The sequence below is a fragment of the Aplysia californica genome, unplaced genomic scaffold, assembly GCF_000002075.1.
Source record: "Aplysia californica isolate F4 #8 unplaced genomic scaffold, AplCal3.0 scaffold00085, whole genome shotgun sequence".
Lineage (NCBI taxonomy): Eukaryota > Metazoa > Mollusca > Gastropoda > Aplysiida > Aplysiidae > Aplysia > Aplysia californica.
In genome coordinates, this window is record NW_004797355.1 from 1,071,240 (window position 1) to 1,086,248 (window position 15,009).

Genomic DNA, 15,009 nt, shown 5'->3' on the forward strand with positions numbered 1-15,009 from the left:
TCTCATCCGGTGACAGAACCATGCGACTCTTTGATGTTCAATTTTGTTCCGCACAGGGGACCTGACTTTGATTTTGGAATGGGGAGAACATTTTATTGAGTATCTTGGTCTTTCTGCTTGGATGTGGTATCCCTTTCAGCATGGCTTAGCCCTGACAAACAGGGCCAGAAGCTTGCCTCCTAAATGATCTAAGTTGTGTCAATGGGGGTGTAAAAACACTTACTTTTACTTTTACCTTCCTCTTATACCCTTTTGGGTGTCGGTGAAACCATCAACATTTAAAATTATACTTTTCAACTCTTTTCATGGTAACAGGAAGCCTTCAACACTGCCAAAGTGGAGTTCCGCAGCTTCAAGATGAAGACGCGAGCCAACCTGGCAAAGACTCACTACGGGCCAGATACCCTGGAGGAGGCTGTGCAGGACTACATCAACCGCAACATTGACCTCTACGACCTGCCGGGGATGGTCTCGGTGAGGCTCATACGACACATGGTCACACGGTCACTGCTAGCTTGTCTCTGTACATGTTTCACACTCTCCTTGACAGTATCGTAGCATGTTGATGATATGTCTAAAAATAAGTGGTTATAGAAGGGGCAGGAAACAAATTATGGTGGAGGCCTCTCAAATCGAACGTGATAAATTCCAAGAACAGCCGTAAATTGAAAGAAAGTATAACTCCTGATTTTTGTGTGGACTATATAAGCAACCTCTTTAAAGTAAAAACTCCAGCTGTCCAGCAGTTTTTTGCTTTAAATGAACTCCTGTTTTAGTTTTAGTAGAGGTTTTACGGCACTCGCAACTGCATAAGGTCATATGAGTGCTAGAAGATTAAAGGTGTTACAAGAGAGTAACAAACATAAAAAAGAAGAAGGGGAGATAAGGAAGATAGATTTTTCATAGGAGAGAAGAAGCAAACCACACCAGAGCACCCGCCAACCACCCACAAGTGAACTCCCTTGTATATTAAATATATACATGTTTAATTAGGAGGGGGGAAACTGACTTGAGTGAGGTGAATTTAGGGACTGAAAGTTTCTGGCTGGTGTCTTTTTTGAGTTTTTTGATGGCCTCATTTGCTCAGTGAACTTGTTGTACTGTCTGGAAATCTATACTTTATTCTTTTCTTAAATCCAAGCTCTGTGTATCTCAATGCGATCTTCATCCTGAATTCCCAGTCCCTGATATTGTCTCCAAGTACAGACCAGAAGGTCTTTGTTTAAAGCACAGGTGAAAATAAGTTTGGAGGATAACTGGATGTTTGATCTATTGTAAAGCCTTTTTCCTGCAGTCAGCTGATGATGAAGTGTTTAACTTAAGGAAGTTGATTACAGAAATTTCCATGAAAAGTTAAGAAGCCTTATGGTTATTAACTTTTTAAAATGTAATGAATTGAAATTGTATGATGAAAAGCAGAGACAAAGTCTGCACTGTCAGTTTAGAGAATGCCACTGGTAGGTCTTACTCCTTTCTCTTCCCTCTGTTCTTTCTGTCAGTTTGACTGTCTTGCTTTTTCCCCAGTTCTAAACAGCCTAGCTGAAATGTTTATACACACATACACACTCTCACAGACACACACACATATATCCTCACACACATACACACGCATACCCTCACTCACATACACACACACCTACCCACACACACACACACAACCCCCCTACCCTCTCACGCACACACATACACACACAGGCGCACTCAGTCGAACACCCATCTAACGACTCTGTCAATACCTTCCTTCTTCTCTCTCTCTCTCAGGATGTGATCCGTGGTCTGAACCGTAACCCAAAGATCTTCCTGCCCCCCGACACGAGCTACGCCGTCTGCCAGCCATTCATCCGGGAGGCGGTCAAACTGGCATGGCAAATGAGTGCCCTGGCACACCCACTTGACATCGCCGTGGCAACAGACGCTGAGCTTTTTGATGACACCAAGTAAGTCGTTTTGTTGGGAAAGGGTGTTGGGAAAAGTGGAGCAAAAACCCTTTTAAACTTGTTTTTTTGGTAGGTTTATGGTTCAAACCCTCTGAAACATTATTTTGGTTCTGAAAGATGTTGGCAGATCCATCAAAATTAGGATCTTGCAAAAACTTTTCACTACTGTTAATAATTATGAGAATAAATTACTTTTATGTTGTGCATTTTCTCTGAGAAAGTGCTCTATGCACTTTACAAGTTAGTACAAAGAACATAGTTTCAATCCAGATCCTTTCGCCCCCCCCCCCCTTTCTTCTCTCTCTCTTTCTCCCTCTCTACCTCTCTCTTCCTCTCTCTCTGTCACTCTGTCACTCTCTCCCTCTTTCTTGTCACTTTTTAGTTGTGTTGTCACTTTTTATTTGCGCACAAAAAGTGACTCTTTTGTTCTTGTCACTTATTTCTCCCAGATACCGCCGCAGCTACGACTCGGAGTACACCGCACCGCTGGTCAACCACCACATCTGGCCGTGTCTGGTGCAAGGGGTTCGAGTCCTGGTCAAAGGCGAGGCCCTCACCAAGAGAGGAGCTTCCTTGGTTTGTGCTGTTTTTCACTTGCCGTTATGTAACCCTATCGTGTCATAATATATCTTATAATGTTACAGGTCTTTGTTTTGTCATGACTTTCAAAACTTCTGACCGTAGCTTTCTGGGGCTAGAGCCAGTTTGACTTTCACTAGGTTTTTGATTCCTGAAAAATTTCAGTAAAACCCAAAATCAGAAAATTATTACTTTTTTTTTTAACCCTCAGTATTTTAGAGTTCAGTATTTTAGAGTTCAGTATTTTAGAGTTCAGTATTTTAGAGTTCAGTATTTTAGAGTTCAGTATTTTAGAGTTTGTAGTCATGATTTTAATAAAATTGTCCAAACTGTTACTGTCAGTTTTTTTTTCTTCTCAAAACAGAGTTTTTTTCTCCCATATCGTCTGTGTTTCCCCAATTTCTCTAATTCTTGTCACTAAATCCTCACTAATACTTCAAAGTTGCTAGGCCTTTGCTTACCCAGAATTGTCCCTTTTTAGGCCTTTTTTGTGAATACAAAATGTGGATGGTTGGAGGACACCACCAGTAGGTCTGTTCTTCTTTGCGTTCCCCCTGTTGTTTGTCTGTCTATCCTTGTTTATCCTGGTTGTTTCTGTCTGTCTATCCTTGTTTATCCCGGTTGTTTCTGTCTGTCTATCCTTGTTTATCCCGGTTGTTTCTGTCTGTCTATCCTTGTTTATCCCGGTTGTTTCTGTCTGTCTATCCTTGTTTATCCCGGTTGTTTCTGTCTGTCTATCCTTGTTTATCCTGGTTGTTTCTGTCTGTCTATCCTTGTTTATCCTGGTTGTTTCTGTCTGTTTATCCTTGTTTATCCTGGTTGTTTCTGTCTGTCTATCTTATCCTTTTTCCCAGCTCTAAATGACACTCATTGAAGTGATTTGCTTCTCTCTAATCAGACAAAGCTCACACAAAACTTTTTGGTGGGTGGTTGGCAGGTGCTCTGGTGTGGTTTGCTCCTTCTTTCCTATCAAACATCTATTGTTCTCATCTCTCCTTCTTTTTTGTGTTTGTTACTCTCTTGTAACACCTCTAATCTTCGGCACTTACACGACCTTATTTTGTTGCAAGTGCTGTAAAACTCTTACTAAAATAAACATCCCTTTTTTTCAGTTTGTCACTCTCTTGTAACACCTTTAATCTTCGGCACTTATACGACGTTATTGGGTTGTAAGTGCCGTAAAACTCTTTTACTAAAACTAAACAAAACTTTTTCTTCGTGTCTCTCTCCATTCCGTTGGCGTCCAGGGTTCCCCACGACGAGCCCGTAGCCCCGCCCGCGCCGCCAGCCCCGTCAGAGCCCTGTCCCCGATCGCCCGATCCCTTAGCCCCAGTCGCTTCCGCAGCCGATCCCCCAGCCCAGGACAGAGGGCCCGGTCCCCCGCACGCCGTGCACGCTTCACATAGAGCACTGGGTGAGTGAATCAGTGAATTGGTGGGTCAGTGAGGAAGGGAGGAGGGGAGCGAGGGAGGGAGTGGGTGTGTGAGTGAGTGAGTGAGTGGGTGGGTAAGTGAGTGAGTGGGTGGGTGAGTGGGTTGGTGGATGAGGGAGTGGGTGGGTGGGAGGGAGAGAGGGAGGGAGTGAGTGAGGGAGTGAGTGAGTGAATGAGAGTGAGTGAGTGAGAGAGTGAGTGAGTGAGTGAGTGAGTGAGTGAGTACAGAGGTTTCAGAGTGAGTATGGCATCCTTTAAGATTTAAAGGGGCTCAATACTTAGGGGACATCTTTTTTAACTAAAGACAAACTGAAACAACTTTTGTCACATTCAGTAAGTACGAGACAAAAGATTCATGTTCAACTGTTGACACACTCGAATACACAAGCCGTTGCCATGGAAACGGTGGCCATCTTGAAAATTGGATAGAAATTTTTTTTCTCCACCTTTTCTACAGTTTTTAACTTTTAAAAATTCTGTAACTTGTAAAATGTCACAAATAAATAGGTGCTTGCAGTTGACTAATTTGATTTTTGATACTATACTTTGAAAGTATCCAAAATTGTTCTCAAGTTGGTGATATGGAATTCGATCTTTAAAAAATATTTTTTGATTTAAAACATTTTTAAAAAACAATTCTCTAGCAAAATGTAAAAAACTAACCCGCCCACTACAAGTACGAACCATTTCTCTAACTTCTCATGCCAATTTTCAAGTCTCTGTGTTGGAACATTTTTTAAAATGGTAGAGAAAAAATGGTGCGAGCAAAAAGTGGGGAAACGTGTGTTTTGAGAAAAACAAGGTATAACATCAAAAACGTTAGTACACAACGTAGAACCCAATAAAATTGAATTCTGTTTATGACTGGAAATTGGTAATTTGTTCAAGTAGTTGTCTTGGACAGGTGGCCGTTATAAGGGCTGGTTTGACTGTATTTTCTGTGTTTCTTTTGACAGGCCGAGTGTGTACCTTCTAGCAGAAGACTTTGAAGAAGCCACTGCTAGGTGTGGGGAAGAATGGATCCAGGTTGGAGGCTAGCCGCCGGTAGTCGATCGTTACCTTGGAGTGTGTGAGGACCTCACTGTCTGGGAAATAGATTCTAGTTTGTGCACAATGCGTTGTGAACGGAAACTTTAAATGTATCTTGGCAGCAATTTAATGCGATATTAATACAACGATTTCCCTGAGGTGATTTTTGGCTTTTCTTTTCTGATAACTAATGTTGATGGCGGTGCCACGGATTGAGAATATTTCTCCTTCAATATTTCTCAACAGTTTTTTAAAAGGAGTGGTCAGTCATTCCAAATTTTTTTTCAAATAAAAATTCTTTTCACCCCCCTTTTCACGGCAAGAAGTGTACGTTGCAGCCACTTGATATGATTAAGAATCCAGTCTGATATCTCTTGCTACTCAAACGTTTTGTGCATCGTTTTTTTGTTTTTTTTCGTCCTTATACAAGATGACTAGATAGTTACATCCTATACTTCCGACTATTTATTTTCCTGGTACTTTCTATTTATATTTATTTACAGATTAATTAAGCATTATTTCATTGGATGTGTGTTTTGATCCTGGTTTTCGTTGCGTTGTCTTCACTGCGTGTGAGAACGTGAGCTTTTTTGCTACTTGATTTAGCGACATACAGCTATTGTTACTGCGTTGAGTTACGTATGACTCAACTAGCCTCGACTTGTTGCTGATGTACTGAGCCCCAGATAATGTGATACTAGTGACCTTTGAACTCTTCTCTCCTCTCACCTGACCTCTGCCGGGTGAGCTGTGATTCTGAGGGTTTTTTTGAAGGCGCTAGGAATTTGATTTTTAACTTGTAGTTACTTTGTACACATTGTTTTTGTTCAGAATTATGTTAGAGAATTTTCAGCACTGTAATGATATATTTATGATTTTTATCAGACTTGCCAAACTTAATTGCGAAAGTTTTGTATTATATTAGTTTTTTGTTTCGTTTTTTTCATTCCAATGATTGAAAACATTTTTCTATAAATGTGCTAATGTGACCCTTGGGATGAAAATCGAAAGCTTGTGTGCTTCGTAAGTCTGTAAAGAGCAGTGAAAAGACATGAATGTTGCAGCTCAGATGGAACCTGCACAGGGGATAGAAGAAGTAAGCTCAGATCTCTCTACTGTTTGCCTTGTAGGTGCTCACTATGAACAATGAACGAGTTCAAGGAAGTGAACGCAACGCGTTCGAGAAAAGGAAAATGACTATGTTATCGTTAGCGCCAGAATCAGTCACATGGACACTGAGAGCACCATTAACCATAGCTGTCGGTGTAGTAGATAGTGTCGTGGGCCTTTCCACTCGGCTGGATATTTCCCCATCTCATCGAGCATCCGTTCTCTTCTCATCTTAGGTCATTGTTTTAAACTTCTCTCTTGCAATTGGCCCACTGTCCCAGCATGGGCCCGCCTCTGGGCCACTGTGGGTCCGCAATCAGCCCATCATCGGCCTGTCATCAGCCCATCGTGGGCCCACCATCTGCCCGCACCAGGCCAATATGGGCCCGCCATCAGCCCACCGTGGGCCCGCCATCAGCCCACTTGAGACCATGACCCAGCACCCTATATATCTGCACCCGCTATGTTTGACCTCAAACAGTACATGAGCTAGAAATTTTTTTTTCGGTATGGGTATGACAATGGTTGTAAATCTTTCCCCTTGTCGTAAATAAATGCACAGCTATTTATCTTACTCGGTTTTTGCAAAACTTGTACGAGGCAAGACCAGTTTACACTGGTCGTAATGTACCTGTTGATGATGATTTTTTCACACTGCTATAAGAACACAATCGGAAAAGGTTATGTAGATATTCCACAGAGGTACTATTTTTATCGTGTGACATTGCGACGCGTCGTGACTGAGTGCGAAAAATTCCTGCAAAGGGGTTTGATCAGCGTTACTAGAATGAAAGTCAAGATAGTGGGTGTATTTTTAGGTGAATTTGGTGTCCGCACTTTTCTTTAAAGATTGTACCCCATTTGAAAATGTGGTCATTTATCTATGTGCTGAAAACAGAAATTTGAGCGTTGATATGAAATTATTCCATAAAAGTTAGACACTATGTTCAAATCAGTCTTTATGCGAAGACTTGACGAAGGTGTTTGATATTGTTGAAAATGCTACCTTTCATCCCGTTAGTTTTCTAATAAGGGTTTTGGTGTTTTAAGAAAAAAATCGTTTCTTTGAAAAGGTTTCTGCGCTTACTTGTGTAAAAAAAATAATTCTTTTGAAAGTTTTTGCCCTTCCTTATACTACTGCGTATTGCGTTATCAGTCCCTGTCCGTGCTCAAATGGACGTTCTCAGTGTACATCTGTTTTGTTGATATGGTCAATTATCCCGATGTTGTTGTTTTTCCTGTTACCTCACCGGACCTGTCTCCCCATGAACATCATGTACGTTTTTTTTGACAGAAGGAAAAAACTCGACAATTTTTTGTGTATAGCTCTTTTCTACCCGTTTTATGCATTCATTCCACTACGCTACAATCTATTCCGTATTTTTTTCCCTTTTCTTATTTCTTTACTCCCCCCCCCCCCCCATCCCCCTTAAGTTAAGTTTGCGTAACATTCTGAAGAAGTAAGTTTACAGATGTATCACATTTTAGAAATAATGACGCTTCTGGGTTTTTTTCTTTAAAGTTCCTTTATGGAAACTTCAGGATTGGCTTTCTTTCCTGTAAAGTTCGTTCTCCAGTGTACTTGTTCTTGTGTAGCGTAAAATCTCGTGCCGTTACTGCATGCAAGCCAACAAGCTGTGATACGTCGTCTTTTTGAGTGCTCTTGATATTTACTCAGTTGTTTTTTTTTACCTTACTCTCCGTCCCAGATTGAGTTTGGTATTGGTGATAATTATATTATGCTGTCAGTGTTTTCTTGTGAATCAAAAATTTTTTTTCTCTATTTGCACAATTTGTCTGTGATGTTTTTTTTTACAGTTATATATTTAAGGAATAGTAATATGTACGCTGAAGGCTGTGATCAGCAATTCCAACTATTTATAATTTATGGAGACAAAGAGGCACCTTTTCAGAATATTCTAGCCTGTAACATGACCCCCGTCATTGCTTTAAGTGAGAAGCTTTAAAGATTGATACAAAAATTAATTGTGCAAGACAGTCTGTTGTTAGATGGAGAGTTTTGTTATATGCAACCGTTTGTTATAATATATGGAATGGAAATCATCCCATGCACATCATACTTTATTCATACCGTCCAGAACTGATTTATCTTGGACTCGTAGTTTCTAGTACTTAGATTTACAGGTATGTTTTACTTTTATACCACTTGCATTAAAGTCATTGAAAATCATCGGAGGAAATTCTTGTAATTCAGTGATTTCTGTACATGTTTGTCTGTGAATGTAGTTATAGATATAAATATATATACATGTATATACCTATATACATATATATATATATATATATCAGCCAGCCACTCAGAGGTAGGCCTACAACCCCCCCCCAAAAAAAAAAAATTTAAAAAAAATTAGATTACAGTTTCTTAATCTGTGGTATTGGTTGCATGTGATCAAGAAATATTTTGTTGCAATTCAAATTCTACATGTTGGGGGGGGGGGGGGGGGGGGGGGGAAAGACCAGAAAAAAATACATAATGTAGGTACATTTGTTTGTACAATTGTTTGTACATTTGTTATTAGAATGACATTTTTTTTTCTTGCCTAAAAATGTTTTTCTTTCTGGGCACTGTACTTTTGAACAGCTTGCATGACAACGCCGTGGAATCGGGCGCTTGCAATTTTTGGGCATTTGGAGTTGTTGGTATCATCTTAAAGAAAACCTGTTTATTTATCTTGCTTTTGGTTAAAAAAAATATATGAGGCAGCGTGATGGAATCAGGCTCTCGTCAATTTTTGGGCATGTAGAGTTATTGGTATCAACTTAAAACTTGTTCACTTGTCTTTATTCGGATGAAAAAAAAAATCCATTTATCTAGAATACAAGTCGAGCTATTTGCAAATAAAGGTGGTGGGGGTCGCCTGGTTTCAGATGTAAATTTATCGAGAAAATGGCTGCCAAAGTTTTGTGATTTTCAATGCTTGAGAGTCCTTGGAACCTGAAAATTGAAATTTTTTATGCCTTTGATCAACGTTTATCAGTAAGATCCACACAGCAATGTGTTTTTTAAATGGATATAAAAGATATTCATCCAAAAAAAATGTAAAAAAAATAAATTATTAGTTGATAAAAATTGCCCAAGGAGCAAAGAAAAATACATATGTAATGTAGCGTTGTGAAATCAGGTGCTCGTCAAAGAAATGAAATCCGAGAAATCGGCATTTTCGGCCAGTTTGGACGTTTTTTCGAATTTTTTGTGTGTGGCCCAATTCCTTGTAGATTTATGACCATTCAAAAACACTTTTAAGTATTGATTTTATGGAAAAACATTGATTAAAGGCATGAAAGATGTAAATTTTCAGTTTCCGCGGACTCTCAAGCTAAGGAAATAACTCAAGTTTAGCGGCCATTTTCTCACTAATTTTACCTCTGAAACCAGGCGACCCTACCTCCTTCAATAGAAATATCTCGACCTCTATTGAAGGTAAATGGATATTTTTTTCATCGAAAGCAAGACATATAAATAACCTTCAAGATGATACCAATAACTCCACATGCCCCAAAGTTGACAAGCCTGATTCCATTTCGCCGTGACACATATCTTCAATATAATTATTTTGACGAGTGCTTGATTTTTCCACGACACAACATAAATAAATGTATTTTCCTTGGGCATACCCCACACAGCCTGACTTGACACCGACAGGCCCCCTACACGTCTGAAGCTAGAATGGGGTAGTGTCATACATCTCTTTGTCCCTGGTGTAGCAGTTAAACACCTCTCTGTTGCATGCAGGGGACCCAAGTTCAGTTTCCGAGTGGGAAGGAATATTTATCGAGTACATTTCACTACCTTAAATTAGAATTACAAATATCTTACATTTTTTTGCCATTTTGAGTTACTAATACCATAAGGTCAGAAACCAAATGCTCCATCTGCTCGATCAAAATCGTAAGATTATTTGGAGTCGTTTTCAAGATATTCCAAAAATTACTTTGAAGAAAGCATGGCATGTTGTGAAACTAAAAATCTTTAGTGTAAAATTTCTCAAAACTAGGTACTGAGCAGATAGAACTGTGTAATTCTGAGGTAGTGATTTGTATCTCTGTCTTTGTGCTGGGACATTGTACGTATCCAAGGAGATTAAAAGTTCTAAACTCCTTGTACGTATCCCTCTCAGCCCGAGTTGGTCAGGATGATACAGGCATGGCTGGAAGTCCGCTTCCTAAACGGTCTAGAATCTTGTTAATGGGAGCTTAATAAAATCACCTGCATACCAAAAAAAAACAACCCCAACAAAAAAACCCCCAAAAAACAAAACAAAACAAAAAACAATTCTCATTCACTCATACAGAAAAAAAACAACAAACTATTTTGATCAAGTAATAATTACATTTTTATTTTCTTCTTCAACTTCAACCAGTTTTCCTGTAACAGGATACAAGACAATAATGTATGCAACAGGAGAAATTATAACAAAGTAGTCAGCAGTCTTATGATGGTAGGCTAGCTCGTACTTTATCTCTTGGTACATGGCCTGCCAGTCCATCCAGCTCTCAGCATCACTCGGTGGTTTATGTAATGTTAGTATACACACACACGGTACAATACGGTGACTACCGTGACAGTTTACGGTCAGAACAAAAAACCCATTAAACCTGAGCAAACTCATCGTTTCTATAACTGTATGTTTACTGCTTAAGAAATTGTTATGTTGGAATCCACAGGGTAAAAAAAAAGACAAAGGGGAAGACGGCGTAGAACCAGGAGAAGAAATTGATGTACAGAAAAGTGGGAAGATATTGCATAACATCGAGAGATTAGCCCAGGATAGAGAAAGGTGGAGAATGTTTGCCCGTGGCCTAGACGGTCAGAGATAGTATAAGTACGTATAGCCCGTGGCCTATACCCTGCTGCAGGCTGAGGAAGACAATGATGATGATGATGTTTACTGCTTGGGTCATTCTTTTCTTATCAGTTTAGCGTTTATTTGATACTATAATAAGTTAAATAGGATAGGAGCTTTTATAAGGATGTTTTTGATGCTGGAAGCGTGGATGACAAAATTGACTCCAGCCTTCCATGTACTAAGATTAAGAGTTAAAAGTTAATTTTTTAAAAAGCCTAGTAGTGAGAACAATAAACTTGGACCAAAAAGAAAAAGAATACAATGATATCATTTTTAGTCACAAATTTTAGAACAGTTAAATGCTAAACATAAGACTATTATACTGGCACTCACACGCATACGCACAAATGCGTGTATGTGTGTGTGTGTGTGTTTGTTTGTTCGTGTGTGCTTGTGTGTGTTTGTGTAGGTGTACAAAAATACCCACAAACACTTCAATATAATTTATTTTACCCCTCTATGTCTCTGTACCCATAGATGTGTATGTGTTTACATTATATCTTTTTGATCGCACACACAAACACACACACACACACACGCTCTCTCTCTCTCTCTCTCTCTCTCTCTCTCTCTCTCTCTCTCTCTCTCTCTCTCTCTCTCTCTCTCCCTCTCTCTCTGAGCTCTCTCTCCCTCTCTCTCACACACACACATATGTACACACACATACAATACATATATTCGTAATACAGAATGAGCCATTTTTGACTAAGGCGAATGGCAGAAAGTTATATAGTCTTCTCCCTGTGGAATGTCAGAGTGGAATAACTGAGGATTGATGGCACACACTATTCGGAGACGTCCCCGGCGAGCACCCAGGAACTATTCAGAGACGTACTCCCGCACACAGATGCACTGCTTTGGTGGGGGGGGGGGGGGGGGGGTCAAACTGCGTATTATTTGCTGCAGATCACACTTATAGCCACTAAAATATTTGCTAATCAATTATTTTCAAGAAAATTTCAAACTTAAAAGCAAAATATCAAATTATGGGTTAAAACAGGGGGGGGGGGGGTAGATTTGTTTTACTTGGTCTAGAGGCACAAAGCATTTTCATTGGTCTATTTCCGTTGGGGTCGTCTCCGAATAGACAATGCGAGGATTGATAGAGCTACATAGACGGGACCGTGAGATAGAACCTTCTGGCCCTGGGATCTGTGAAACAACTGTTACTATTTTACCCTCAGAGTTATACATTTTGTATACTATGGAAGGACAGATGGCTCAGCGTTATACATTTTGTATGGATTGGTAGACAGATGGCCCAGAGTTATACCTTTTGTATATGGATGGACAGATAGATTTATACATTTTGTATAAGGATAGACTGATGGCCTAGAGTTATACTTTTGTATGGATGGACAGATGACTCAGAGTTATACATTTTGTATACTATGGAAGGACAGATGGCTCAGCGTTATACCTTTTGTATGGATTGATAGACAGATGGCCCAGAGTAATACATTTTGTATAAGGATAAACTGATGGCCCAGAGTTATACTTTTGTATGGATGGACAGATGACTCAGAGTTATACATTTTGTATAATTTTGTTATGGATAGACAGAAGGAGCAGGGGATGAAATACGAACCCATACTTTTAGTGTGTACATGATGCATAAGGACAATGTCAAATCGGACCTAAATGTGACTTCTTTGTGAGGTTGACTTGCTGAAGCCATTAGTTTACTTTTCGGTTGTTTTTTTTCGTTTTAGTACTAGAAAGTTTTGTTTAAGTAAGCGTTTTTCGGCACTTGCAACACAATACGGTCAAATAAGTGCCGTAGATTAGAGGTGTTACAAGAAGAGAGGAACAAACACAAAAAGGAGGAGAGATCAGGATGACAGCAGATGTTTGTAGGAAAGAAGGAGCAAACCACACCAGAGCATCCGCCAACCACCCACTTAGTAAGTTTTCCGGCACTTGCAACACACATATAGGTCATATCAGTGAGTGGAGGTATAAGAAGATCAGAATTAGAGGTGTTACTAGAGAGTAAAGATAATGGAAACGTAGCTTTTTTGAGAGCATCCGAGCAAAGGAATGAACGGAGAACCATGATCGCCAAAGTCTGTCGTAGATGTGGCACTGGATGATGACTAGAGAGTAGCGTTCGAAGGAAGAGAAGAAGGAGAGATAAAGACGATTGAGGTTTGATTGATAGGAAAGAAAGAGCAAACCACACTAGAGCAACCACCAACCACCCATACCCATCGGCTTGGGTGATGAAACAGACAAAAGGTATGGTATGGGTTTAACGAATGCGTAGGAGGGTGTCGGACAACCAAATATCCGGTTCTATCAGGGGTAGATAAAGGTTCGTATATCATTTTCTATTCCAAAATACAATGATAATTATGTATTCAAAAAGCATAATCGGAATAAAAATTTGTTAGCACCAACACATTTATCCACTCTTTCAAAGCACATCGAGCAATAATAAATAAGATACTCACCATATTACTCATCATCTTTCATCATTATGTCCATTGTGCAATTATTCAAAATATTAGGCTTTACATAAGTGTGAATCGTAAAGAATCTGAGACATTTAAAGAGCATCACTTAAAAACAAACAAACAAACAACCCCCCCCCACAGATATAAACACACACAAACAAACAATAAGCACTCAAACAAATAAACAACATATATAAACACACACACATACACACACACACAAACACACACATATACACTCACATGCATACAAACAAACAAAGACCACACTACAGCTCTTACAAAACTGAAACAACATAGAATACAAGTAAAATGACTGGCCCCTACTCTCCGCAGACAGGTCACGAGACATTTGTTTGATGTGCTGAAATGGAGATATCGGCTGAAAATCGACACTGGGGTCAGGTTTATAAATTTTCAACTGATGCCATTTTGTTCAAGTTTACTGTGTCTTTTACTATTCCATGCTCACAAATTGTACAAACTTCACCTATCAAGTTGATGCATCAATTTCCATAAGGCGGAAATCCGAGAAGAAACTCATTTTGTCAGCACACCTCACATTTGTTTGTTTGTATTGAGTGTCGAGAAAGTTTTACATAAAAAAAAATAAGTAGATGTTTTTGCATCCCCATCGACAAAATTAAAATCATTAAGGAGGCAGGCTTCAGACCATACTAATACCTGTCAAGACCAACCCAGGCTGACTGAAAGGTATACATCATCCCAGCAGAAAGACCGCGAGATACTCGAACAAAAAAATTGCCCCTACTCGGAGATCGAACTTGGGTCTCCTGCGTGGGACATCAAAAAAGTGCCCAAACAGACGACACTGTTTTCTCTGATGAAAGGTCTTGTTTGTGACTTTTCTTTCCATAGAATATTCTGTCCCCGCGGTTTTATGCACCCCGCATAATTTAACAAAAATTAGATGATTTCTTGCATAATTTCTGATTATTTTCCTTTATCGTTCTTTGTTAAAATTAACAGAATCGCATAATTTCACATTTTTTTTGTGGCGCAGTTTGCATAATTTCAGATAATTTTTGTTGTTGCATAAAACCGCGGGGTCAAGACCAATGAGACAGAGCAAAGTTTGATTCCACCCCCAGGGCACCGGGTATAGGGGAAAGGATTCCTCGATGGGATAGGAAAAACAGTAATTTTCTAGGACGTGATACAGGTTCAAACCCCGAACTTCTCACTTGCGGGTAAATTTCGTAACCCTTTGCACCTAAGAGGACAGTGTTTTAGAATCTGAGTGATACATATCGCGATCATAAAAGCAATAGTACCCAACAGCAACAAAAAATAAACAAACAATCAAACAACAAACAAACAAACAAACTCAACAACAACAATAACACCACCAACACCACAAATACCACCACCACCACCCACCAACACCAACAACAGCAACAACTAAACACCTGTGACTCCCATCTTCTCCCACCCTCCTCTCCCTCCGTTTACTTGTCACAGCACTGATCTCAAAGAAATAGAACTTGTCTTGGAGAATATGGCACACTGATAAGCTTGGGTAATAGCCCCACCCACCTACTTTATCAAAGAACTAAAAAAAAGCCTCCCTTACCCCC

General features: G+C 39.6%; 1 protein-coding gene across 2 annotated transcripts in view; it reads left to right on the plus strand.

Moving 5' to 3' along the window:
* Positions 1-7,174, plus strand: part of LOC101857320 (mitochondria-eating protein) — a 33,427-nt gene extending 26,253 nt beyond the window's left edge. For both annotated transcript variants that reach the window (XM_005094576.3, XM_013080426.2), the window contains 5 exons: positions 316-474; positions 1,762-1,937; positions 2,387-2,513; positions 3,764-3,930; positions 4,905-7,174. In XM_005094576.3, coding sequence (XP_005094633.1) covers positions 316-474; positions 1,762-1,937; positions 2,387-2,513; positions 3,764-3,922 — 621 coding nt within the window. In that variant the 3' untranslated portion in view covers positions 3,923-3,930; positions 4,905-7,174. The remainder of the gene's footprint in view (positions 1-315; positions 475-1,761; positions 1,938-2,386; positions 2,514-3,763; positions 3,931-4,904) is intronic.
* The last annotated feature ends 7,835 nt before the right edge of the window (positions 7,175-15,009 follow it).